Genomic DNA, 26,377 nt, shown 5'->3' on the forward strand with positions numbered 1-26,377 from the left:
ATGTAGTCAGTAGATGGAATAAGAATAAAATGTTATCTATATTCAACCATATTGCTGTGACACAGTAGATTTCCTGCATTCTCACATATTAATGAACCAGTCAAGATTTCATTGATAATCTAAATTAATTATTGTCACCTCCTGATAATCGTATTTGTTGCCAAATCATTTAAATAGAGTTCAAATTCTCAACCTGCCACATTGACAATAGACAATCAGTGCAGGAGTAGGCCATTCAGCCCTTCGGGCCAGCACCACCATTCAATGTGATCATGGCTGATCATCCACAATCAGCACCCCGTTCCTGCCTTCTCCCCATATCCCCTGCCTCTGCTATTTTTAAGAGCCCTATCTAACTCTCTCTTGAAAGCATCCAGAGAACTGGCCTCCACTGCCCTCCGAGGCAGAGAATTCCACAAACTCACAACTCTGTGTGAAAAAGTATTTTGGATGCATTTCCAATATAACCATCTAAGGCATGTAAACATCTGCCAATATGTTGCTCTTTACACGTTTGACTCAGCACTTTAACCAACACATACCAATGACCATCCCATCAAGTTCTGTTTATTTTCTTTCTTTTGTGCTAAAATTACGTACACATTTTAGCCACCCAGTTAGATGAAAATGTAAGTTAGTCTAAAGAATAAATAAGGCAGCAGAGTGACACAGTTGATTGAACTGCTGGTGGAGTGAGAAACTCAGGTTTGATCCTGAGTTGGGGTGCTGTTTGTGTGGAGTTTGCACATTCCCTGTGACCATGCAGCTTTCCTCTTGGTGCTCCTGTTTCATCCAACATCCCAAAGACCCGTGGGTGGGTAGGTTACTTGGCTTCTGTAAATTACCTCTTGTGTGCAAAGAGTACGTGCAAAACTGGGTTAATCTGGCACTGGTGTGCAAAGATTATTGATGGGCCATGTGGCCTTTTTACATGCTATATCATTTTGATCAATCAAATATATTAATAACTAACTAGGCCAATCATCCTTAAAAGGTACACTCGATTAAGGGACCTAATGAGCCATTCCAACGCCAATGTTAAAAAATAAATAATATTCTGCGTCTCAAGATGAAGCCATTGAATTTAAATATGTTGTCGAGCCGCAAAGTGATTCGAAAGTGATGTGGAATAAAATTAATTTTTCCAAAGATTATTACTCTACTTCATTGAAGTCAGGTCTCGTGCAACAACTATATTAGCAGAATCCGTGCAAAGTGAACATACTTCACAGCAGTTTAGAGGGGCAGCACAGTCGAGCTGCTCACTCACAGCGCCAGAGCCCTGGACTTGATCAGTTACTGTCTGAGTGGAGTTTGTTCTCCCAGTGATCTTGTGGGTTTCCTCCTGGTGCTCTGGTGCCGGTCCCGGTCCCGTCCCCCCCACGATAAGAAAATGGGATAACTAGTGAGAATGGATGATTGATGGTCGGCATGGACAGTGGGCTGAAGGGCAATTTTCCATTCTGTATCTTTACTTTAATCAGCCAGTCCCACTGACAATAAAGGACATCAAAGTTCTTTTCAGAAATGTTTACAAGGAAGTAATTATGCTTATATTAGTTTTATTATTTCATTCAAAAATGCAGTTAGCACATATTAAAAAGAAACCTACAGGTAGAACGGAAATTGCTCCCATATCAAATACACATCTAGTCTATTATATCCTGCTGGCCATAACAAATTACTGGACTGTTGAGCCCATGCTATAGAATACTTAAGGAGAGGTAAAATGCCATCATCTTGTAGTTAAAGAAACTGAAATGACTTGGAATATAGAGTGGATTCATGTAGCATCAGCAGATTTAAGGGATTTTAGGATTATGCGTTAGAAAAAGCAACTATCTGCTCAATTTGGTTTGGTAAAAAATGGTCGTCCATCTCATGCTTAATGCTTTTTTCTTATGTGCTTTCTCCAAATACCTGTACTGAATTGTATACAAAAATGAATTCCACTGTACCTCGGGCCATGTGACAATAAAGTATCATTGAACTATTGATGCAATCACATAACTTCCAATATAATCTGTGAAAAAAGGTCCAATTTGCTTTCACTATTTCAATTTTTCTCTACAGAATTCTCTACTGGATTTCTTTGATGATTCCTCTAAATGCAAGGCCCCCAAATCTGGATAGTCAGATGAATTACAAAAGTGAAACCATTATTTTCAAATATTTAACAAAGTCTTAAATATGCACATTTCCGATGACTACATCATCACCTAATTTCCAATAACAAGACAACCAAATCTCTACCATTTTTTACCGATGATACAAAATGCTGGAGTAACTCAGCGGGACAGGCAGCATCTCTGGATAGATGGAATGGGTGATTTCCGGGTGAGACTGCCAGTCAGAAGTAGGGTCTTGACCTGAAATGTCACCCATTCCTTCTATTCATATATACGGCCTGTCCCGCTGAATTACTCCAGCGTTTTGTATCCATCTTCGGTGTAAACCAGCATCTGCAGTTCCTTCCTGAACATTCTACCTTTTTTCTTTCTCCATTTCTCCTCCACACTGTATTTGAGGAGAAATAAAAAGAAAGTAGACCAGTTAATTCCAGCTCCTTTTTTTACTGCTGGGATTTTTTTAATTCAATGCATTGACTTCCCTCTGCCTCATCCCACCAGTACTGAGGAAACCAAGAGTAGTTCTGAAATGTTGTTTTCCAATTGCAAGGTAAAGTACAGTGGAGTTCCCAGGAGTTGGTACTAGGAACATTGTTTCCCCTTTGTATATTAATGACTTGAGCATACAGGGCAAGAGAATGTCAAAGCTGCACCTGAGAAGAAAATTTGGAGGCCTGGTGTATTGTGAGAAGGCTGTTAACAGACTTCAAGAAGATTTGGGCAGAAAGGTGATAAAAGGCATTTTAATACTCAGAAATGCCAGTGCTATGTGTGACTAGAACTGTATGAGGCAATAACCATAAAAAGACACAACTCAAAGGAATATCACAACAGATAATTATCTTTGCAGGTCTATGGTTCATTGAAAGTGGCAATGCAAATTCAGAAAAGTGTCGTAAACACTAGGCTTTATAACTAGGTACAAGAGAAAGGGACTCGTGATGAGCCTTTATGAGCATTAATTCAGCTACAATTATAGTATAGTTTAAGTAGGAATACAGGAAATATTTATTAAAAAGGTTTCAATGATGTGATTTTAAGTCATGCATAGAAACTAGAAAAGCTGGTGATTTTTTTTGGATGCAGAAAAGGATTTTGTAAACACTTTTAAAACCACATAGGTATTTAAAACAAAGTATTAGACAGCAGAGAGGAAACATTGGCAGGAAGGTAAAGAATTAGGGACACAAATGAAGATCGTTGGTAGAAGAACCAAAACTAACACTAGGAACAGATTTGCAAGCAGCAACTAGTTCAAGTTTGGAATATATTGCCAGAAGTAGTAGTTGGAGGCAGATTAAGTTGTAGAATTTAAAATTATGCTGGATCATTATCTGAAAGAAAATAATTTGCAAGACCGTAGGAAGGAGGGAGATGGGACCTGAAATGCTCTTAGATGGAGCCAGTATGAACTCGGCAGGCTGAATGGCCTCTTTCCATTCCATGGTTCTGCTACCAAGTTGAGAAACAAAATTAGAGTAAAACAGCAAATGGTTAGAAGGTAAAAAAAAAGTCACATAAAAAACAGAATAATGTGATGCTCTCCTTTAGTTTGTTTCTCCACAAGCATGCTTGACCAGAATAAAGATACTCAGACAGGCAGCTAGATAAAAATAGCTACTGACCTTGATGCCTGACAGCTGTTGACAATCCAGGCAGGAGATGTGAAAGAAAGATTTTTTAAGAGGTTAATGAACAGCTACATTCGTAAAACATTTACTCTTGCAGCATGCACAAGGCAATTTTTTACATAAGTAATGCTTTTAGCACCAATAATAATTAAAAGGACTATTCCAATTAGCCAACACCTTTACAGTGCAAATTCTGCTAAATCAAATATTAGTCAGAAATATTTCAGAAAAAACAATGCAAGGTGATTTTCTTGACAATTTAAAAAAAAATCCAACTCCTTAACTACAAATGTTAACTTGTATTTTATGGACACAGCTACTTTCTTACAAGCGTTAGGTTCATTACCAACCTGCACAACTGTAATCCTGCCTCAGCATCAAAACACTACGGACATCTCTTCCAATACTATTTTTCTAAGTGCGTTTTGCACCGTCTTACTTTTGCATTTATTTTCCTTTTAGAAAGTATTATTTATGTACAATTCATATTTTGTGTACCTGTGATGCAGCTGCAAGCAAGATTCTTTGCACCTGTACCTCCATATATATGATAGTAAACTTGACTTGATCCAGAGCTAAATGGTGCTCTATTTATCAAAAGGAGATCATTGAGCTCACACTTAATCATGTGACATGCTACTGAGTAATACAAATAATTTGGTGTTTGATAACCAAGATCTTTCATTGGCGTGAAGTAGTCAGAACAAAAGTTGGAGCAGGTCTCTTACATGGTTCAGCAACTCATTGTCTGAATTTGATATGTACAGAATACAGAGTGGGTGTAAATATTAAAATGCTTTCTAGGAATGAAAAAGCATGTTTTAAGCAGGTTTGATTACAAAAGGTCCACTCCATATCTGAGGGCTTTGTAGCACTCCATGAAGGCGTTTAGCATCTACTGGAAATAGCCAATACTTTCAGTGAGTTACGCTCATTAAGAACCCACAATTTTTGGTATGCTTGCTGTCTTTATTTGGAATCACATCTTCAATCTAGTCTGCATTGGGCTTAGATCGCGATCACACTGATACAGAAACTGCTCTGCTAGAGAGAATGTGAACTGTGGGTCTAACAAACACAGTGGGCAGTCTGTGACTGTATCTCATCCATTTCTTGCATCTCCGCTCTCCTCCTGTAGCAAGAACAGACTTCCACCCAACTAGCCACCGTACTCCACAGGACATACTTCACAATTCCTGCCAGCTCCAACAAGATTTCCACCACTAGACATATTTTCCCCTGAAGAAGGGTCTCGACTAGAAACGTCACCCATTCCTTCTCTCCAGAGATGCTGCCTGTCCCGCTGAGTTACTCCAGCATTTTGTGTCTACCTTTGATTTAAACCGGCATCTGCAGTTCTTTCCGACATATTTCCCCCCCCCATCCCACCCCTTTCAGCAATCCCCCCCCCCCCCACCCCCATGCACAAAATCCATGTAATATCTCAAGAATAAGTTAAAACCAACCTGCATTTTGTAACCAGACATCAACCCTTTGCAATCACCTTTCCTACCTAGCATTCTGATGCTTACCAACACTTAGTAGAACATTAACACTGAATCACATAATTCAGATTATTCATAAAGGGGGCACTAGCATGCACTCTGAGACAACAGTCTGCAATCATGGACTGGACTGCCATACACCCTGAGAATTTGAATGACAACCTCTTCCACTCCTCATCCTGGAATCTCTTTTTGCCATACAGGTGACTTGAATTGTTCCTCTTAACTATCCATCACTCTTACATCGATTTTTTTTAATTTCATGCTGTCAGCAGATTTCGCAGTCCCAGGTTCCAGCAGTTAAACACGAGGAAGTGGAAGACAACTTTTTTTGGCATTTTTTGATCATCACTGTGGAATTATCTTCCTCATTCCCCATAATTTAAAAAAAAACTCTCATGGTAAAGAGTGAAGCTGTGGAAAACTATGAGATAAGGATCTTGGACAAGACAGTTCTGTGTTACATCAAGAAAAAACACACAATCTATTAAAGTAGAAAACCCCTGACAGCTGAAGGATATTTTACAATTCACAAGGGAACCATAGACTGTGAAAAACCTTCCTATGCTAACTTATCTATAAGCAATGAGCACATTGGAGCGGGCTGGGTCTAATTGACAAGCTAACAAAGAAGAAACATGATGAGAGAGGAGCATGCTCGGGAGCCAGTGAAGAACTCACCATACAGCCTATAAACTTTGCACAGTGGTGATAATGAGTGGGAGCTATGAAAACTTACACCACAGTTGAGTTAGTTGTCAACCTAGTCAGTCAAACTTAAAGCAGTAGATTCAGCTCAAATTGAATGTCTGAAATAACATTGTACACAGCAATGATCAGAGTATGTGTGATAGTGACAATAGAAATTGCAGAAGGCGTAACTGACAACAGAATTGTTATTTATTTAAGGAGCCCTAATTGATCTCCTTGTTGAAAATGTTGAAGTATGAAGGCTCTTCATACATTACAGGAGCCTGAAATCTGCAACATCCAGGTTCAGGAACAGCTTCTTCCCCACAGCCATCAGATTATTAAACACAACTTCAAACAAACTATGAACTATAACAGCATATTCCACTTTATCTGTGTATTTATGTGTGTGTGTGTGTGTGTATATATTTATATATTCTCTGGTATATGGTCACACTGATCCGATCGGATCTGATCTGTATTTTTGCCTAAAATATTCTGTCGTGCTGCAACAAGCAGCAATTTCATTGTCCTACCTGCGACACATGACAATAAGCTCTCTTGACTTGACATCCACCAGCTTAGATCTAGACATTTTAAATGAAATACATCACAAGAGGGTGCAGTTAGGCCAGAAGTAAAGTATATGTTCCATGCCCGCTCCTCCACAGATATTTTTCTCCAGGAGATTCAGATGATGATGTTTTTGGACAAAGAACGAACATGCACATTGAGATGGTTGGAGCTCTGCTGGTCTGCCCGAAAGTCGGTATGTGATGTCTAAAGAAACTCGAAAGTCAGGCTCCAAATTTACATTGAGAATAATCTCATAAAGCAACACATAATTCTAACATACAGACTACAATATCTCCCGTTACGGTGCAGGTTTTAACTTGAGACGTCTCCGATCAATTTTGCATAAGGAGAGCAAAGCAATAGTTAATTTACATATTAAATTATCACAACAGATATATACAGGACATACAGTGGCTTGCAAAAGTATTCATACCCCTTGAACTTTTCCACATTTTGTCACGTTACAACCACAAACGTAAATGTATTTTATTGGGATTTTATGTGATAGACCAACACAAAGTGGCGCATAATTGTGAAGTGGAAGGAAAATGATACATGGTTTTCAATTTTTTTTTTACAAATAAAAAACTGAAAAGTGTGGCGTTGATGGTATTGTGATTCGTTGTTGTCTGAGATGAGGCCAATTATTGTTGTGTCGTCTGCATATTTGAAAATTTTGACTGAGCTGCATTGGGATGCGAGGTTGTTGGTGTAAAGTGAGAAGAGCTGAGGTGACAGAACGCACCCTTGAGGAGGAATAGTTTGGGTAGATGCACATAGTCTTTAGCCCAGAGTAGGGGAATCGAGGACCAGAGGACATAGGTTGAAGGTGAAGGGGAAAAGATTTAATAGGAATCCGAGGGGAAACTTTTTCACACAAAGGGTGGTGGGCGTATGGAACAAGCTGCCAGAGGAGGTAGGTGAGGCTGGAACTATCCCTTCATTTAAGAAACAGTTAGACCGGTTTGGAGGGATATGGACCAAGTGCAGGCAAGTGGGACTCGTGCAGCTGGGATATTGTTGGCTGGTGTGGGCGCGTTGGGCCGAAGGGCCCGCTTCCACACTTTATGGCTCGATGACCAGCGGACCAAGAATGCGTTTACCAAGTTCACATCCTACAACTTGAACTTACTGGATTGTCCAGATTCTTATTGACAAAGCCATGAACACCAAATGGCCCAGTGCTACAAATAGAGCATACCAACCACAAGCTTGAAGTAGCAAATGAACTTGTGACAAGTATAATTGGACCAAATCCACGGGGCTTTTTAAAAAACTCAAATTTAAAGTTCATGTGAAATGTCTGCAAATATCACCAGTTTATCAAACTGCATTTAATAGGTTTGAACTGAACTTGGTGAATGGTATATATTATGAAAACCAAAGATGTGTTATCAATCACGTATTTCCAGGATGATATCACGTTTTACAGTATATGTAAAAGCATGTTAATGAATATTTTTGTTTTCAGCAAATGAATACAAAGCAAAATGTAATCAGAAAACTTATTTGATTCAATAAAAACATTTCACTTACTTCTCCAGCTCTGCTATCTTTTTATCTTTGTCATTTTTTTCATTTTCCATTTCTTTTAAGATCTCAAGTAGTCTGTCTACTTCTGCTTGGCCTTTGTTCGCTTCCTCTCTGTACTGTGCCACCACCACCTCCAATTGCTGGATACGCTCATTGAGATCAGCACCGGCTCGTCCCTCGTTTGTCGTCTCCAGGGTCTGGAAGTAAAATTCAGAAAATGGTCAGATGAACATTTGCAAGGACAAAAGGTTCGAGTAGGTTTTGTGAGTATCTTGATTTTTTCTGAAATCTGCATCAAATTCACTAATAAAGATACAAAGCGCTGGAGATATTCAGGCTACCTCCGTGGCTAGAGGACCAGAGTTAATATTTCAGATTAATGACATTTCATCAATACACGTAAGTTGTGTTTTTCCCCTCCATGGATCATGCTAATTATTCCCTTCCGATTACCATACCATCCCGAAAGATGCTACCTGACCCACTGAGCTACTCCAGCACAGTGTCTTTCTCTGATATCTGCTGTTGCTGTCCACCCTTTCTATATTTATAACCTTTTGAAGTCTATTTGAAGTTCCAGGTTTTGTATCACTTTCATATTCTGAAGTTTTATTTAGCACACCTATATAGTAAGACAAAAATATAGATTAAAATAAAACACAATGAAACTAGAAGAACCACCAACTCGCTTCCTCAACCTGAAAACTATTTTCCATGACTTCACTTTCTATTCTTATGCCAGCTCATTATCAAAGGGTCTGAAGAAGGGTCTCGACCCGAAATGTCATCCATTCCTTCTCTCCAGAGATGCTGCCTGTCCCGCTGAGTTACTCCGGCATTTTGTGTCTACCTTCATTATCAAAGCGATCATTGACTTTTGGCCACCTCCAACGGGATTCCACCACTGGCCACATCTTCCCATCTCCTCTCCTTTCGGCTTTCCTCAGAGACCGCTCCCTCTGTAACTCCCTGGTCAATTCGTCCCTTCCCATCCAAACCACCCCCTCTCCTGGCACTTTCCCTTGCAACCGCAGGAAATGCTACACTTGTCGCTTTACCTCCCCCCTTGACTCCATCCAAGGACCCAAGCAGTCTTTCCAGGTGCGGCAGAGGTTCACCTGCACCTCCTCCAACCTCATCTATTGCATCCGCTGCTCTAGGTGTCAGCTGCACTACATTGGTGAGACCAAGCGTAGGCTTGGCGATCGCTTCGCCCAACGCCTCCGCTCAGTTCGCAATAACCAACCTGATCTCCCGGTGGCTCAGCACTTCAACTCCCCATTCCGAATCCGACCTTTCTGTCGTGGGCCTCCTCCATGGCCAGAGTGAGGCCCACTGTAAATTGGAGGAGAGGCACCTCATATTTCATTTGGGTAATTTACACCCCAGCGGTATGAACAATGACTTCTCCAATTACAGGTAGTCCCTGCTTTCTCCTTCTTTTCCCCTCCCTTTCCTAGCTCTCCCACAGCCCACTGTCTCCACCTCTTCCTTTCTTCTTCCTGCCCCCCCACCGCCACATCAGTCTGAAGAAGGGTCTCGACCAGAAAATTCACCTATTTCCTTCGCTCCATAGATGCCGCCTCACCCGCTGAGTTTCTCCAGCATTTTTGTCTACATTCGATTTTTCAGCATCTGCAGTTCCTTCTTAAACATTTTATTATTTTATTATTACTTTTATTATGACATTTTATAATGTACAACTTTGCAATCCTCTTTTGAAAACCCATATGATGACACACATTGCATTTCCTTCAATCTTCTCTGTAAGTCATCCATTAAATTATTTTGAGCACAGTTTGCCTTCAACAAACCAGAGCTAGCATTCCTTTATTATATTACATTTTTCAAATGTTTTCATCTGATTTTGATTCTAAAAACTTACCTACCATCAAAGTAAAACATGTGCTTTAGTAATCTGAAGCACAATTCTATTGGTTTAATACATGGCTTGTCCTCATACTTTCTTGAGCCTATTTTGTAATTTGCCATTTTCTATCCTTTGGATCAAAGGAGGATTGAAAGATTATGGCAAGCCACAGCAGTGAACTATTTTCTATCCTCCTGCAGCAACCTTGCTAGAGCATTAGTGTCCCAAGCTGCATACAACAATTCAACTGAAGGCTTACTAAATTGTTGATATAGGTAAACCATTACTTTTACATGTTTTATGCCATCCCAGAAGACAGAATACCTGTATTCATTTAGCCATTTAAAAAAAAAAATTATTTACTTCAGACCACAATGACAAAGGGTATGAAAGAACATACCTTTGTACTTCGCTGGACACGAGGACGACACTAATTTGTTCAACCAGTCCTTGTCAATATTTGCTCTTAATGAGAGCAAATTATTTTCATTACATCTGCCTATCCTTTTCTCAAATTCCTTTCATCCAACCTTGAATGCTAACACTGTTTCCATTTCAATTCCTAACCCCAACAGTAAATTCCCAAAGACCCACAACATAGCACAAGTTTGAGATCTCCTAAATTTGATCTTGTGAAGTATAATAATAATAATAATAATAATACATTTTATTTATGGGCGCCTTTCAAGAGTCTCAAGGACACCTTACAAAAATTTAGCAGGTAGAGGAAAAACATGTAAGGGGAATGAAATAAATAGTAGGACTCCCTTTTCCCAACACCTCATCTCCTAGAAACAATTTGGTTCTATCTACTACACATATGCTTTTGTAATATGAAACACAATTCTATTTGGTTTAAGAAAGAAGGCAAAGCCTGCTCATCATTTTTTGCACATATTTCATTTGAGGCTTGTCAAGCGGGGAATAATTTTAATTCTGGAAGAACTTTTGGGGCCGTTGTGATTGGAATTGGGAGTGAGAAATGAGTATCAGAAAGGCATTCTTAATTAGATTTGGGACTGTATTTTTGGTTTCACTGGAAGGATGGAAGTGATGAATAAGAAGGGTTGAGAAAGCAACAACAAACCAAGAAGAGAAATGGTGCAACTGCTGGGATATGTTATCCTTTTTTCACCTAAGTGCACAACATCTGTTATGAAACACAACTGCGTTGTAAACATAGAACATGTTAATGGGAAAAAAAAAAGAGCTCTGGTCATAGCATTTGAGTAAAAGAGGCTTAAGTGGGTTCAATAGATGGAAATAATAAAAATTCCCACAGCTGAGTAACCAAAGATGCAGTTAAATTTAATGGGCCTTTTATAATTGGATGAGGAGTTATTGCGGCCACTGAGACTGGCTGGGGCTCTAAGTACTGCTATAAATTATTCTGTTGTGTACTGATTCAGCATTTCCTCACCAGGCTGAAGCATGCAACACAACTGGTATCTATTGGAATAAACAAAGCTATAATAGTAATTACTTGTTAGGCAAAATGATTTGGGCTGACATTTAACAATGTTAAATTATATGTAAACTTTGCTATTTCCAGCCCTAGCATGGTGCAGACAAACATTTACGCACCCCTTACCAGTGCCTACTAATAACACATGAAGAGGTGGAGGAAAATTCTTTAAATCGTATTCATTCTTGAGCTTTTACTATTCATGCAGTATTGTTGCCATATATCAACATCAGCATTGCTGACTGCATGCCATGTTGCATGAAAGCAAACAAGGCTGTTTTTATACAGCATTAGCAGAAACAGTCACATCACGGGTCTTTGTTTTGTCATTATTAAAACTTGAACTTGCAATACTTTGTCCCAATCATCACAATTCATACAAATAATGTTGCTCAAGATATTTTTTTAAATAATGGTAATTGAGCAAGGAACAGAATAATTTTGTTTCTAAATGCACAATTCCCCAAATTATACAAACGCACTATTCTGTTCAGCTGCCTGGCTGACAGTGAAGTTATGGATTTTCCTGCTGGAATTCCTCTAAATGGTCAATGGTAAAACTAAAACCAGCTATCCCATTCCACCGATTCCTCATTTAAAGGATAGAGTCCTTTTCCTAAATCACCCCGAGCTCAGTTTCAAACCCCAAATCCCAAGCTTGCTTACATGAATAAAGTGAATCTGCTTTCTACTGAATCTGATCCGCAAAACAATAACTCATGCACCTGTTATCTTTAGACCCGATTTACTTGTGCTCTACTCACTGAACTCTTGAGCTTCACCTTTCCGACTTAAAGTAAATTCCCTGTAAATTCCCTGCATCTACTCAGAGATGTGCACTGATTGTTTCAGTTATAGGTCTGAAGATCTGCTCATTCAGCTACTCAAATGTTGTTGATAGTTGTGCTTCCACACTAACAGACCCCATTAATACACCTTCTTTAATCACAGTCAAAGATATTATTTTCATTTCCTTTTCCTAACTTGTTCCTGCTGCTCAGGTGCAAATAAAACAAACAACAAGCCTGAAAAGACAGGCAATTCTTTGAAACTTGTGACCTTGCCTCTGAAGTTAATTGATCTCAAAACACACAACTCCATAGTTTTCAGTGTTTTCAATACATACCAAAGAACAAAGCCACAAATGCAAGAGGTGCACGTTAAAACAGCTTCATATTATATTCCTATCACACCTTTGCAACAAAATACGTGCTAAATTGTTCCCACATACTGAAATGAACATAGCACAAATGCAAGGCTACCGTGTCCTACCGAACTTACTTCCACATACCTCGACTCCATCCTATCCACCCCATTTAAATCCCTCCCTACCTATGTTCATGATATCTCACACGCTCTACATCTACTCCAGGACTTCCATTTTCTAGGCCCCCATTCCCTCATTTTCTCCATGGATGCCCAGTCACTCTACCCCTCCATCCCCCACCAGCAGGGTCTTAAAGCCCTCAGTTTCTTCCTCGACCGCAGAACCAACCAATCCCCGTCTACTGATACATTCCCCCGCCTAGCGGAGCTGGTCCTCACCCTTAACAACTTTTCACTCGACTCCTCCCATTTCCTCCAAATACAAGGCGTAGCTATGGGCACGCGCATGGGCTCTAGCTATGCCTGCCTCTTTATAGGGTACATCGAACAATCTTGGTTCGAGGCGTACCAGGGCCCTATCCCCAAACTCTACCTCCACTACATCGACGACTGCATTGGTGCTACCTCCGGCACCCACACACACCACGCACTGACTTCATCCATTCCACCACTAACTTTCATCCGGTACCTCAAATACACCTGGACCATTTCTGACATTTCCCTACCATTTCTTGACCTCACTATCTTCATCGCAGGTGATAGACTACTGACTGATATCCATTATAAACCCACTGGCTCCCATGGCTATCTGGACTACACTTTTTGCTGCCCTGCTTCCTGTAATGACTCCATCCCCTACTCCAATTCCTCCGTCTATGCCGCACCTGCACCCAGGATGAGGTGTTTCACGCCAGGGCACGCAAATTTTAATGCAAGCTGAATACCTACAGATCTTGTATGATCTTGTATGATTGGCCCTAGAACATTTTCTTATAAATCCCAACTTTCTATTTCATTTTTGCATTTCTATTCATGTGCAATTGGATTTTCAGGGTCTTGAATGTAAAATGGCACCGAGACAAGATGAAATGTTTCTATATGAAATTACCTTGCGTAGCTGTTCTAATTTATTGCATTCCTCCTTCTTTTGCTCAAGAGCCATCTCCAGTGTTTTTAGCTTGGAATCCTTCTTCAATCCAGATGACGCCAAAGACGAGGCATGATCTTTGAGGTCTAGTAACACTGACTATAGCATTAAATAAATTACAACTTTAGTTAGTATGAAATTGTTTAAAAATTCCATTAACATGATGTATATCATAGTGTATTTCCAGCCTATATCTGACCTAACTTCCTCAAACTACCCCTCAACCTCCTTAATTTCTGCTTTGAATTTTGCCTTCCAATGATTTTCCTTTCTGGGCAGCATAGTGCCGCACCAGTAGAGTTTCTGTCTTACAGCATCAGAGACCTTGGTTTGTTCTTGACTACGGGTGCTGTTTGTACGGAGTTTGTACGTTCTCCCTGTGACCATACGTGGTTTCTCCAGGTGCTCCAAAGAAGTACTGGCTTGAATGTTACTTGCCTTCTGTAAATTGTCTCTAGTGTGTAGGACAAAACTGGCATACGGGTGGCACAGTTTCCACGCTGTATCTCCGAACTAAATTATATTGTCCAGCTTGTAGCACAACTTACACTTGCTTTCACACTTAATCATCAGATCACAACCACACCATTTCCATGTGGCTTTTCTTCACATTTAATTCTGGAGGATCCTCATTAATCGGTCCTGAGCCTGCACACCTCAAACCTGTCTACTAACTTTCAATACATTGTTACTGGTGCTTCACTAATGATGACTTAATTCCACATTGGCATTTGCATAAAGATCAACACCATACAAGAGGATCCAGCAAAAGAAAATTATAGTCAATAAATAGTCAAAACTGGACAGTTCTACAATGCCAGATATTATACAGCCAAAATCAGACACTGATATATCACACACATGGTGTTCAGTATGAGAGGATAACTAAAAACAGGAAATGTTAACACTACTAAAAATCGAAAATTATAAATAATAAAAATGATAAATAATAACAGAGGTAGACAAAAATGCTGGAGAAACTCAGCGGGTGAGGCAGCATCTATGGAGCAAAGGAAATGGGCAACGTTTCGGGTCGAAACCCTTCTTCAGACCCTTCTTCTCAGAACCCTTCTTAGAAGGGTTTCGACCCGAAACGTTGCCTATTTCCTTCGCTCCATAGATGCTGCCTCACCCGCTGAGTTTCTCCAGCATTTTTTTTCTACCTTCGATTTTCCAGCATCTGCAGTTCCTTCTTAAACAAATAATAACGGATATTCATTTCTGTAAATTAGTATTCAGATTGAGATTACTTTTACACCTGCTTCCAGTTTTGCAACATAAATGCTTTAATTAGATCATTACATAGTAGGCATGATTTTATCTGCATTCCTCGGAGAGAATAGTCAGATTTCATAAAACCTTTCTGATTTGCCTCACCTGGAACATGGCTTATTACTTACCTCCTTTTCCGAGAGATCTCCTTGGAGACCAGTGACTCTTTCTTTAATTTCTTTTAACTCTTTCTTGTAGCTATCCATTTCTTCTTGTTTTTCTCTTTCATCCCTTTCTCTTTGGTCTTTAAGCCGTTCAATTATTCTCTCCTTTAAGAAAAGAATGCAATTAATCAAAGAAAATTGTAATAACATTGCATCATGTTAACTTGTGGTAATCAATAAGTTAATTAACACGAATCTCCATTGGTGGAGTATGTTGTTTGTTCTCAGTACTTAAGGATGCTTAAGAGAGTTGTGAGCTGTGGAATTCTCAGCCACAGAAGGCAGTGGAGGTCAATTCACTGGATGTTTTCAAGAGAGTTTGATATAGCTCTTTGGGCTAACGGTATCAAGGGATATGGGGATAAAGCAAGAAGGGGGTACTGATTTTTGATGATCACATTGAATGGCCTACTCCAGCACCTATTTTCTATGTTTCTATTCCTTCTCTCCAGAGATGCTGCCTCACCCTCCGAGTTACTCCAGCATTTTGTGTCCACCTTCGATTTAAACCAGCATCTGCAGTTCTTTTTTACACAAAGGTTAGTGGCAACTACACAATGGCCTGGACGGTAGTTCAGAAGATCAGCTACCTTACGGCACTTCAGGGTAACCCTAGGTGTTTAACGATACCGACAGTTGCAATGTTTGCCAATGGTGAATTATGAACGAGACTCTAGATGCACAGCTGCACCAGGATTCCCTCGAGGAGTGCAACAGGATGAAACGTGCTATGCAACACGGAAAAATGAAAAACACATTAAAGAAAAATAAAGATGGCCACATCCAGATGAACAGTAAATTTGGGATATTGCTCTACTTCTTGTATTGTGTAATAGCTTTCAATGATTTGTGTATCTTGACACCCAAAATCTATCTTCCTATGGTTAAGAAATTATTCCAAATTTTCTATCTTTGATCCCATGTGCTTAAATTCACCCTTCTATAAAGTGAATCCCATTGCTATTGTTTACCCACTCACAATATGTTCAGTTCTTTGTAACTTCTTGCCCATCTTACACAAATTATCAGCAGTGCCTTAATAATTATAGTACAGAAAAACAAAATGGTTATGCTAATTTTTAATGATGAATTAATATTCCGCGTGCATTTAAAGACGACAATTAATTGTTTATTGCATTACAATTATTTTTCCATTAGTGCAGTTCACTCAACTACACCTGCTGCACACTGAAGCAGACAAATATTTCCTGATGCACCAAAATACAATAATTCTCCTTTGCTGCACCTTTTCAACCAGAACATATAATCTTCCTTCATACAAGTTTTGATTATGCGCATTGCTACCCCAATATATTCTACAAATTGAAAGTACAGTTACAGGCCCTTCGGCCCAAACTGATCCATGCCAACCAGGTTCTGTGATAATTCATTGCACCATATTCCTTGCGATCCAACTTTTAGACTAAAGGAAATCTACTGTCTGTGGTGGTTGATGTATTGGTTGCCATTTGTGACAACACACTGTCATCGATTTGGTTGAATGGTGAGTGACTCAGTTAAAGGGATGACAATAAATGATGGCTTAGAAAACAACACCCAAACAAATCCATGTACAAAACTAATGTACTGATACAAGCAATGGGGCTTAAAAAAGATTTCTAAATAATATTAAAATCCTATGTAACGGCTTACGTAATAGGCAACATTTGTAAACTCTCACTTACGTAAGCATTCTTTAAGCCTACTGACGCTCACGTGGTCTCTGTGCGGGGCTCCCATATGGTTTCCGCGTTGAGTGTTTATGTGTGCACAATAACTTCCATTTCCGACTAGAGTAACATCCAACTTGCGCAAGGGTCTGCAGGAGGTAACTCTTATGCGAGTCGGGGAGCGTCTGTCCAATGTTAACCAGCATGTATTTGGACAAGTTTTCAAGGGAGATAGGGAAAGAGGAGGAAAAACAGAGTTGCATGCAGCCAAGTTTTCCGTAGAAAATGCACGAAAGGAAATTCAATTGATATAAGATATCTTGTTATGAAATAAATATTTAAAAAATCAGTAGAAGTTTCAGTTATTGTGAGAAAAAAAAAAAATCAAAGATTTTTTTACCCCCCCTCAAGTACTTGGACTGATTTAATTATTTCATCAACAATCTATGGGTAAGTAGTTGATAGAACCTTTCTATTATTATACGTTAACATGTGGTTTTTATATTATGAAGGGCTTTGGGAAATGTTAGCGTATGGGTTTTCAAAAAAGGCATGGCACAGGAAGTAAGATTAATGTGTACAGGAAGCACATATCACATGCAAGATTTTACACATACGTAATTCTATTCAGTGATTCTGGAAAATTTTACAATATCCATCAGTTCTCAACTCCAGAAATCCTGCCAAGAGTACTCTGCAAATGGAATTTATACATGATAATAACATGGAATGGATAATTATGTTCTCTGTATATACTATATCAACGTGAGAAAAATACCTTCTTTGCTTTCCAACTTGAAGATATGTCTAAAAATGGAAAATTCACTTAGTGAATAATCCTTTATTGAAATATTTCTGATACCATTTCCACAATATACTGAAGCAATCTAGTCAGCTCTCGCAATGCTAATTATTAAAATAAAGATGTAATTTTGTTGTACAAAACATGTTCCCAATGTTACTAATAAGAATGCCGGCATCTTATTTCAGACATGCATAACTCACCTTCTCTCCAAGAGCTTCCTCAAGGGTAGTTAGGGCAGTATCTGTATTGGTGGTGTCAGTCTGCAATGATTTTACACGATCCTTTAAACTGTTCATTTGCCGCTCTTTATCCCTCAGTTGTTCCTGGAGGTTCTCAATCTGCAAGCAAAAAAAAATTTTTTTTAATCAAATTAACAGGGTGAAAAAAACATGAATGTGCAATGATTCATGAATCCGAGTGAAATAAACGTTATTCTCACCCTCCAGGGACCCAAACCGTACTTCCCAGTCACATTAAAGCCAATTGAATATATTGTAGTTAATAGTGACAAAGTGGTCTCTACTTTGGAAAAACTAAACACAGATTGGCTGAAAGCTTTGCAAAACGGAATGTTTTCCATCTGCAACAGTTACACTGTCTTCCAATTGCCTATCACTTTGAGTCTCCAACCCATGAACCTCTCCAACTCTGTTCAACAAAAGTTCAATGTAAGCTTGAAAGAGCATCTCATCTTTTGTTCTGGCAATTGCAGCACTCAATATTGAATGCAACAATTCAGATAACCAGCCTTTCCTGCTAATGAACCAGCCAGTTCTGGTAAAATCATCCACCTGCAACACCAGGTCATCCCCCCCCCCCCCCCCCCCCCCCTCGGTACAGATTCTATCTGACCTATTGAGTACATCCAGCATTCTCCTTCACTTCAGATTTTCAGCTACTTTTGCCTTCCACATCTCATAGTTCCAGCATTACTTGATTAAATTTGCCCCTGTCTGTATTCCACCCTATTTGTTCCTCTATATGCACACTTCCAGATGAATAACAGCATTCATCACCCTCTCTTAGATGGCACCACGTGGATTGTCTTGTTATCCACCTTGGCATTAACCTGCAATAAATGATTTTTTCTGATGTGAGGATTTATATTTGGATCAAAGGAGACATATTGTACATCTCATCCATAATGTATGGTTAACATGAATATCTGCAGCAAAATTCCAGTTGGAATGAATCAAGATCATTTCATCGCTAAATGGACCTGATGAGATTCTTACTTGCTTTTCGGCACAATAATGCAACAACACAAATAAATATGAATATATAGATTTTGAATAAATAATCAATACAATAAGTAGGACCATAATAGCGCAAATCAAAGTACTTGTTATCCAAATGCAATTTTTTCTGCTTATTTAAATAATCAGTTATTCTCCTGTACCATGAGTCAGTTGGATGCCTGAATGTTTTTTTCAGGTCATGAGATTTCTTTCAGATGCATTTGTACAGAATCACATTTGCTTCCCACATTTTTGCCCTGGCAGTATTCCTAGTCATTTGATGAGAAGATGGAGTTAAAACTGTTGGCACGTTTGAAAAATGTTTAGTAAAAACTAGTTTCTGCTTTTGAAGCTGATTTCCCAAGATCTTAAATTTCAGAGAACAAAGATCTGAATCTTTCTTTCATTACTCCTAAACAAATACAAAGGATTTGATAATTTGAAAGTAAGCTAGAGTATTACTGCAAAACTGTTACAAATATTTTCTATTACACAACAAAATAATTCACCTCCTTTCATCTAAAAATGAACCATATTAATACTTCAGTTCTTAGATTTTTCAGCCATAATAAGCTGGGTTTTATCTACTCAATGCTTTCATAGTAATAAAATATCAACTGCTATACATACTTCAATCAAAAAAGACATATCTAATTTTTTTTAAACATTTTTAAGATAACACCAAATGTACAATTTATATGCTGACAATCTAGATTTGCAGGTAAAATGATGTTCAGTGAAATTATTGGTTTTAATCTTTTATATTTTCAAGTCTTCCATTACCTTCTAGAACCTGGGAAGTGTTATTAATTGGATTCAGTATTTGACAATATTCAGCTACAAAACAAACAGACAATGAATCACATTTACAAAATAATGTCAGACACCCTTTCAAGTGCCCTCAAATCCTGTATTATTGGTCTACACACATTGAAAATTGCTTTTTCCCCCAAAACATGCATCTTACCTAATTTATTTCCAATTGTAACATCTATTAGCAATACAAACAATAAACACAAGGTCAAGCTGGGCCTAGGTTCAACAAATGGTAAAGCAAATAAAACGCTTTTCAGTCACAGTTGAGCTGTATACCATCTGGGCAAAATAATTTTATTTTACTAAAATAACCAAATGTCAGCCCTAGTTAATAAACACTTTCACATGGACGGTGTAATTTAATCTCCTAGACAAGGTGCTGCCTTGTAGAGCATGTAAGTAATAACTTGCCATTCTTTTATGTTTTAGTGCCTTTACAAGAAACTAGCTGTATGGAGATACGAGGAATTGAAGCAGCTGGAATTCTGCGTCGAACACAAAGTGCAGGAGTAACTCAGTGGGTCAGGCAGCACCTCCAGAACAAAGTCAAAATATGTTTGCTTTGAAAGTAGGAATGTTATAATTAAAGAAAGAACAAGTGGCTGCACCTTGGAAACACAAGAAACTCTGGTATTCCAAAAAGCCACAATTGCTGGAGTAACAAAGTGAGATATGCAGCATCTCTGGAGAATATGAACATTTTGGATCAATGTTTAGTTTAGAAAAAGCACAACAATCACACAACAAAAATTATTTGCATGTTTTACTTTACAAACTACATATTTATCGTTCACAGAAGTCAAACAGTCCAAACATTATGGTCTTTATCCCTATTCCGATTCTCCATATACTCTACATAAGTCAAAGACTGTCCAGTTACATAAATGTATTCTAAATTAAGCAGTGGAGAATAGAAAGCTTCCTGATGGCATAACTCATCTCTATCTGGTCAATACCACTACATTTAGCTTTGAAGGCCATTGGCAATGAGTGTGGAGACGGCAGAGCAGGGAAGCAGAATGAATCCATATTGATCTCCATTAGCTATCTCCAAAAAGATAATAGGAAAGCCTAAAGGAGCTGTCCCACTTGGGCGACCTAATTGGCGAGTTTAGAAGAGTTTGAAAAAAAAATGACATGTTGAAGACCTCTTTTGACTATGTAGAAGGCCTCCTTCGACCTCATTCGACTATGTTAAAGACCAGCTTTGACTAGCTACGACTAACTTCTGGAAAATTGGACACCGAATAGTGGAGAGTGAAGACGACCTCCTTCAATCTCCCTTCGACTATGATGAAGACTATCTACGACTACCCTCGATTGCCTACGACTAAAATGCCGACCTACTACGACTAAACATACGAGTAAAAAAAGTATTGATTCTTTCCATGGCGACAAAGCAGTCTGCCCTTGGGCAGTCTGCACCCCAGCGGCTTGAACATTGACTTCTCCAATTTCCAGTAGCCCTGGCTGTCTCCTCCCCTTCCCAGCTCTCCCTCAGCCCTCTGGCTCCTCCCCTCCTCTTCCTATATTCTTTCCCCAACCCCACCCTGTATCAGTCTGAAGAAGGGTTTCGGCCCGAAACGTGGCCTATTTCCTTCGCTCCATAGATGCTGCCGCACCCGGAGTTTCTCCAGGACTTTTGTCTACCTTCTGCATGTAATAATCTATCTAAATATGTTGAGAAGGGATGTGATAGTGAGGAATCAAAACAAAATGTACAAAGCAGATAAACTATGTGAGAAATTATTCCACCACTCACACACATATCAATAATACTTTACATTGGTCAATTAACCTTCCCAAACATGACTTTGAAATAAAGCAGGAGACTGATCAAATAATGAATTAATGCGTGGCAAGGGGGCAAGGTAGACATTGAATAATGTAGACATTTTAGTTACTCCAGTTAATTTTATTGCTTAGATATATTTGTGCTTTAAGGGCAGTGGGCAGGTGCTATAGACTTGCACGGGAAAGTAGACGCTCCCGCTCCCACGAGTCACGGGCAGATGGGGCTCGTCAGCCTGGGAAGGCAGTCCATCTAGGAGAGGAAGAACTGATTTAAAACCTCCACAGCCTTGTGGCCATATCCAGTTATGGAAAAGGCTCCAGGAGTAAACCTCAAGCAAATCCAGAGCTGTTGGGCTGTTTTCTGGATGGGCTTTGTTTTGCAGCAGTCCCATCCCTTACCCCATAACCAGCAGCGCCGTCCCTAACACCCATCTCTGTCAACATTTTGTTATTTATGCTGGCCGGGTCCTGCTGCCTGTCAGGGTCCTGGCATTGACAATTTGACGAGATTGAGCGATCAAGTTGATGAAAGAAAAGTTTGTACTTACAGTAATTTGCCACTAACCAGGAGTCTTTTTCTAAAATAGAATATTGCAAGCTCTTTCCATAAAATAATCAAGTTGAGATACCTTGCTGAAAAAATGATCACGAGGGCATTTGCAGGAAGAGGAATGACTTCACAAAATATATGCTTGCTTGTGAACAGAACATAATCAGATGGTCTGGCTCAGCAATCGTGTAGTTGCTTCTTAAAAAAAACCATACAGAGCAAGTCATTTATCTTGACTTCAGACATCATATGTCCCAAGGCAAAAATCTATCACAGTTGGAAAAACAGAAGCTCAACTCATCTTATTTCAGAATGTGCTGGCAATCTAAAGCTGAAGATGAAAGACAACCCTTTAGGATGATAACTTGTGATGACTGGCATTGCGTAGAGGTTTTAGGGGCTGATGGAAAGGGAAGGGCATAGTGGGTGAAGAGTAGGACAATGAGGGAGGGCAAGGGGAAGAACACTAAGGGGGAAGATGTGCATGGGCCGAGAGCAAAGACACTTGGAAGGAGCGAGAAATCTCCTTTTCATTATCTTCAAGAGAACCTGCCTCCACCGCCGTATCTTCCTATCCGGCATCTCCATTTCTTCCCCTTGTCTTCCCCCTAATTCACATTTGGCCTCTTCCTCTTCTCTGAGAGTCTCAGTTCATTTCAGTCCGGTTCTGCTGTCAAAACCATGGCAAATAATGAGAAACACTCCAGACACGTACAGGTATGTGGGTTAATTGGCTTGGTGTATGTGTAAAATTGGCCCTAGTGTGTGTAAGATAGTGTTAATGTGCGGGGATCGCTGGTCGGCGCGGACTTGGTGGGCCGAAGGGCCTGTCTCAACTAAAAAATAGTCAAACCCAGGCTCATCCCAGATCCACAATTGGCTCCTCCCTCTTTCAGTGTTCATATCGAAAAACTTACTTCCTTTTGTATGAATTTAGCAATGTCTGTAATCAGGCTATTTGATCATAAACTCTATAGTCAACATTATGGGATAAATTACACTGGAAACGCTTATCAGGTCAGGTGGCAGTTGTAGAAAAAAAACAGAATTACTGCTATATGTTGAAGATTTAATCAAAACTGTTCCTTTTACCCACAAATGCTGCCAAATCTGTTTTTCTGGTATTAACTTCATTAGGAAGAAAAAGTAAATGAAAGATTCTTAACTTGAGCAGAAGAATACCTCGCAGGAATACCTATATTATATCGTGGTGAAGGAAAGATAATTCATGTCATGCTGATACCATTAAACACAAGAACTGCTCAGTCACAAAGATTTACATTGCTGCATTGTTGTGCATCTCCTGATGGCCCAGTTTGTGGGTGTAATCTGTAGAAAGGAACTATGCCTGTGAAATCTAAAAGGTCCCAAGTAGATTTCAGAGACTGCGACTGATATTAAGTTGTGAAAGCAAGCAAGTGCATTTGCCATTTTAAATCTTTGTTGGCCAAAACTATGCAAATTGACCTCAAATATCAAACAGAGTAACATAATTTAACATAAACATATAGCGAAGCAGCCTGGGAACTAATTCTAATGTTCATTTAATTCTTGATAGATGACGTTCTAGAACGTGATGCTTGATGGAGTGGAAGAAACAGATTCCTGTGGTTTTCAAAAGGAAATTTAATATCTTTAAACAAAAAAGGGTAAGGGGGGGGGGGGGGGGGGGGGAGAAATACTGGATTGAAAGAGAAGCTCAATAAATTGAGGCGATGTAAGGTTTTTAAAAGTTCCAGATAAAGCAATGAGAAATGCTTCTTGAAGGGTATACTAATTGTTTAATCCAAAAGTATTTATTATGCTTGATGATACAAAAATAATTTAGGTTTAAGGTGAAGGGGAAATGATTTAATAGGAATCCGAGGGGTAGCTTTTCCACACAAAGGGTGATGGATCTATGGAACAAGCTGCCAGAGGAGTTGGTCGAGGCAGGGACCATCCCAACATTTAAGGAACATGGATAGGACAGGTTTGGAGGCATATGGACCATATGCGGGCAGGTGGGACTAGTGTAGCTGGGGCATGTTGGGCCGAAGGGTGTATAACTCTATGACTCCAGCAAAGGACAAAATGTAAAATCATTGACTAATCTGATAAACTGCTTAGTTACTGTCCCTCCAGTCTAACTAAATACCAGTAACAAGATTGTTACCAAGCCCGTTAATCTTATGAGTATCTTGGGGTAATTGATTTTTCAGGGCATTTCCCATTCTCTGGCAGACTATGTTGTTTTATGCATTATGCCATGCTGATGTCACATTGTGAAAATCGAAAACAATATCATCCATGAACAAGACACGTTTATTTGGACATTCTAAATTGGCACTAAGTCACTGGTGCATTTCCTTTCCTATTGAATGAAAAGCAAAGGTTTTGGCAAGTTCATCCACAGTATTGTTATTTTAAGCAAGATGATCTGCTCCTTTCCACTTAGCGGCTTTGAAAGCTGCATACCCAAGTGCAGGATGCTTGCATTTATGAAATTTTCATCACATACATATAAAACAACAGCACACTCTAGTGTACACAAACAAAACTGAAAAAAATCCTTCCAAAAAAAAAAAAAAATCACACTTTCAATATTTGATCTACTGGGCCTATGACGTGCTTACCAAACTGGGCCGACAGTTCTGCAAAATCATAGTTCAAATACACATCTTTAATGTGTACACAAACAGACGTCAGACACTGGAATCCTGAGCAATAAACAAAGTGCTGGAGGAACTTAGCAGCTCAGGCAGCATCTGTGGAGGGAAATGGACAGACAACCTTTTGGGACGGGACAGTTTAAGAATGGGCCATTTAGGACTGAGATGGAAAAAAAACTTTTTCACCCAGAGTGTTGTGAATTGGTGGAATTATCAATTCACAGGATGTTTTCAAGAGAGAGTTAGATTTAGCTCTTAGGACCAAAGGATTCAAGGGATATGGGGTAAAAAGCAGGAATGGGTTGCTGATTTCTGATGATCAGCCATGATATTGAATGGTGGTGCTGGCTCGAAGGACCGAATGGGCTACTCCTGCACTTATTCTCCTATGTTTCTGTGACCCTGCTTCAGACTCCGAGTTGAGAATCTGAAGAAAGCTCCTGATCTGAAAGATCACGTTTAGCCTCCTCTATTCCAAACTAAACAATCTAGCTTATCTGATATTAGACCATAAGTAATTTTAGCAAGAGAAAGCTTAGATACCAGTCAACAATAAAGACTGTTGAAACAAGGAACTGCAGATACTGGTTTACCCACAAAGACACAAAGTGCTAGAGTAACTCAGCAGGTCAGGCAGCTTCTGGAGAAGACGAAATGTGTATGAAGAAATTGCAGATGCCGGTTTAAACCGAAGATAGACAAAATATTGGAGTAACAGGCAGCATCTCTGGAGAGAAGGAATGGGTGACATTTCCCCTGTAGAAGAACATCACCTTTCCTTTGATGGGATTGTGGACAAAAAATAGCTACATAAAATGAGGTATAAAATAATTAATTTTAAAGTTGTCACTGATAAATGTGGAAGCATATTCACAAGGATTTAAAAAAAAGCAATATGATAAGTATAAAATATGTATCAAGTGTGGGTATTTGAGTGGAAAATTAGCTTTGCAAACCAATTTCCTGCATTCAGGGATTGAATGCTTTTAAAATTGCTTTCGATAATTGTATAATGTAATGACATCTTCTGGGAAGCTGATGCAAGAGATTAGTGAACCAAGGAGTTGCATGGCAACATGATCCCACCACCAGTCGCATCTTCCCATCTCCACTCCTTTTGCCTTCCGCAGAAACCTCTCCCGCTGCAACTTCTTGGTTCACTGTTAAAAACGTGCATGGGAAAAGAGGGCCCAGCAGATTGAAAGGGAGCATGCGACACAGTACACTAGGAGCCAGATGCCAAACCATTTTTATTTCTGAACAGTGGATAGATTATCAGGGTTTGACTATACTTACCTTCATTGAGATGGGGGGTAACATCGACCTTTTCTACATGGACATAAAGACTAACGATAGGAGCAAGTGTTTAGAAGGGTTTAGGAGAATTTGAAAAATTGTCATGTTGAAGACCTCCTTCGACTATGTTTCGGGAAAATTTGACACGGAATAGTGGAGAGTGAAGACGACCTCCTTCGACCTCCCTTCAACTATGTTGAAGACTATCTATGACCAGTGGCGGACTGGCCAGGGTGTCAGCTTGCCCGATGGCAAGTGGTCCCCTGATGAAGTAGGCTCTCTATATCAGGTGGGCCCCTGATGAAGTGGGCCCCCTTTGTCTCCTGGCAACCAATATTTTTAGACCCAGTCCACCACTGTCTACGACTACCTTCGATTACCTTTGACTACCCTCGATTATCCACGAATAACATGCCGACCTACTACGACCTACTTCGACTATACCTATGAGTAAAAAATATCAATTTT

The 26,377-nt window shown here is 39.4% G+C and overlaps 1 protein-coding gene across 1 annotated transcript in view; it reads right to left on the reverse strand.

The window, feature by feature from the left end:
- erc1b (ELKS/RAB6-interacting/CAST family member 1b) overlaps positions 1–26,377 on the reverse strand; it is a 394,538-nt gene that overhangs the window by 329,853 nt on the left and 38,308 nt on the right. Inside the window, exons 9-12 of the mRNA XM_055650144.1 lie at positions 17,765–17,902; positions 15,054–15,194; positions 13,615–13,752; positions 8,068–8,261 (exon numbers count right to left, since the gene is read on the reverse strand). Coding sequence (XP_055506119.1) covers positions 8,068–8,261; positions 13,615–13,752; positions 15,054–15,194; positions 17,765–17,902 — 611 coding nt within the window. The remainder of the gene's footprint in view (positions 1–8,067; positions 8,262–13,614; positions 13,753–15,053; positions 15,195–17,764; positions 17,903–26,377) is intronic.

Source organism: Leucoraja erinacea, chromosome 19 (assembly GCF_028641065.1).
Source record: "Leucoraja erinacea ecotype New England chromosome 19, Leri_hhj_1, whole genome shotgun sequence".
Lineage (NCBI taxonomy): Eukaryota > Metazoa > Chordata > Chondrichthyes > Rajiformes > Rajidae > Leucoraja > Leucoraja erinaceus.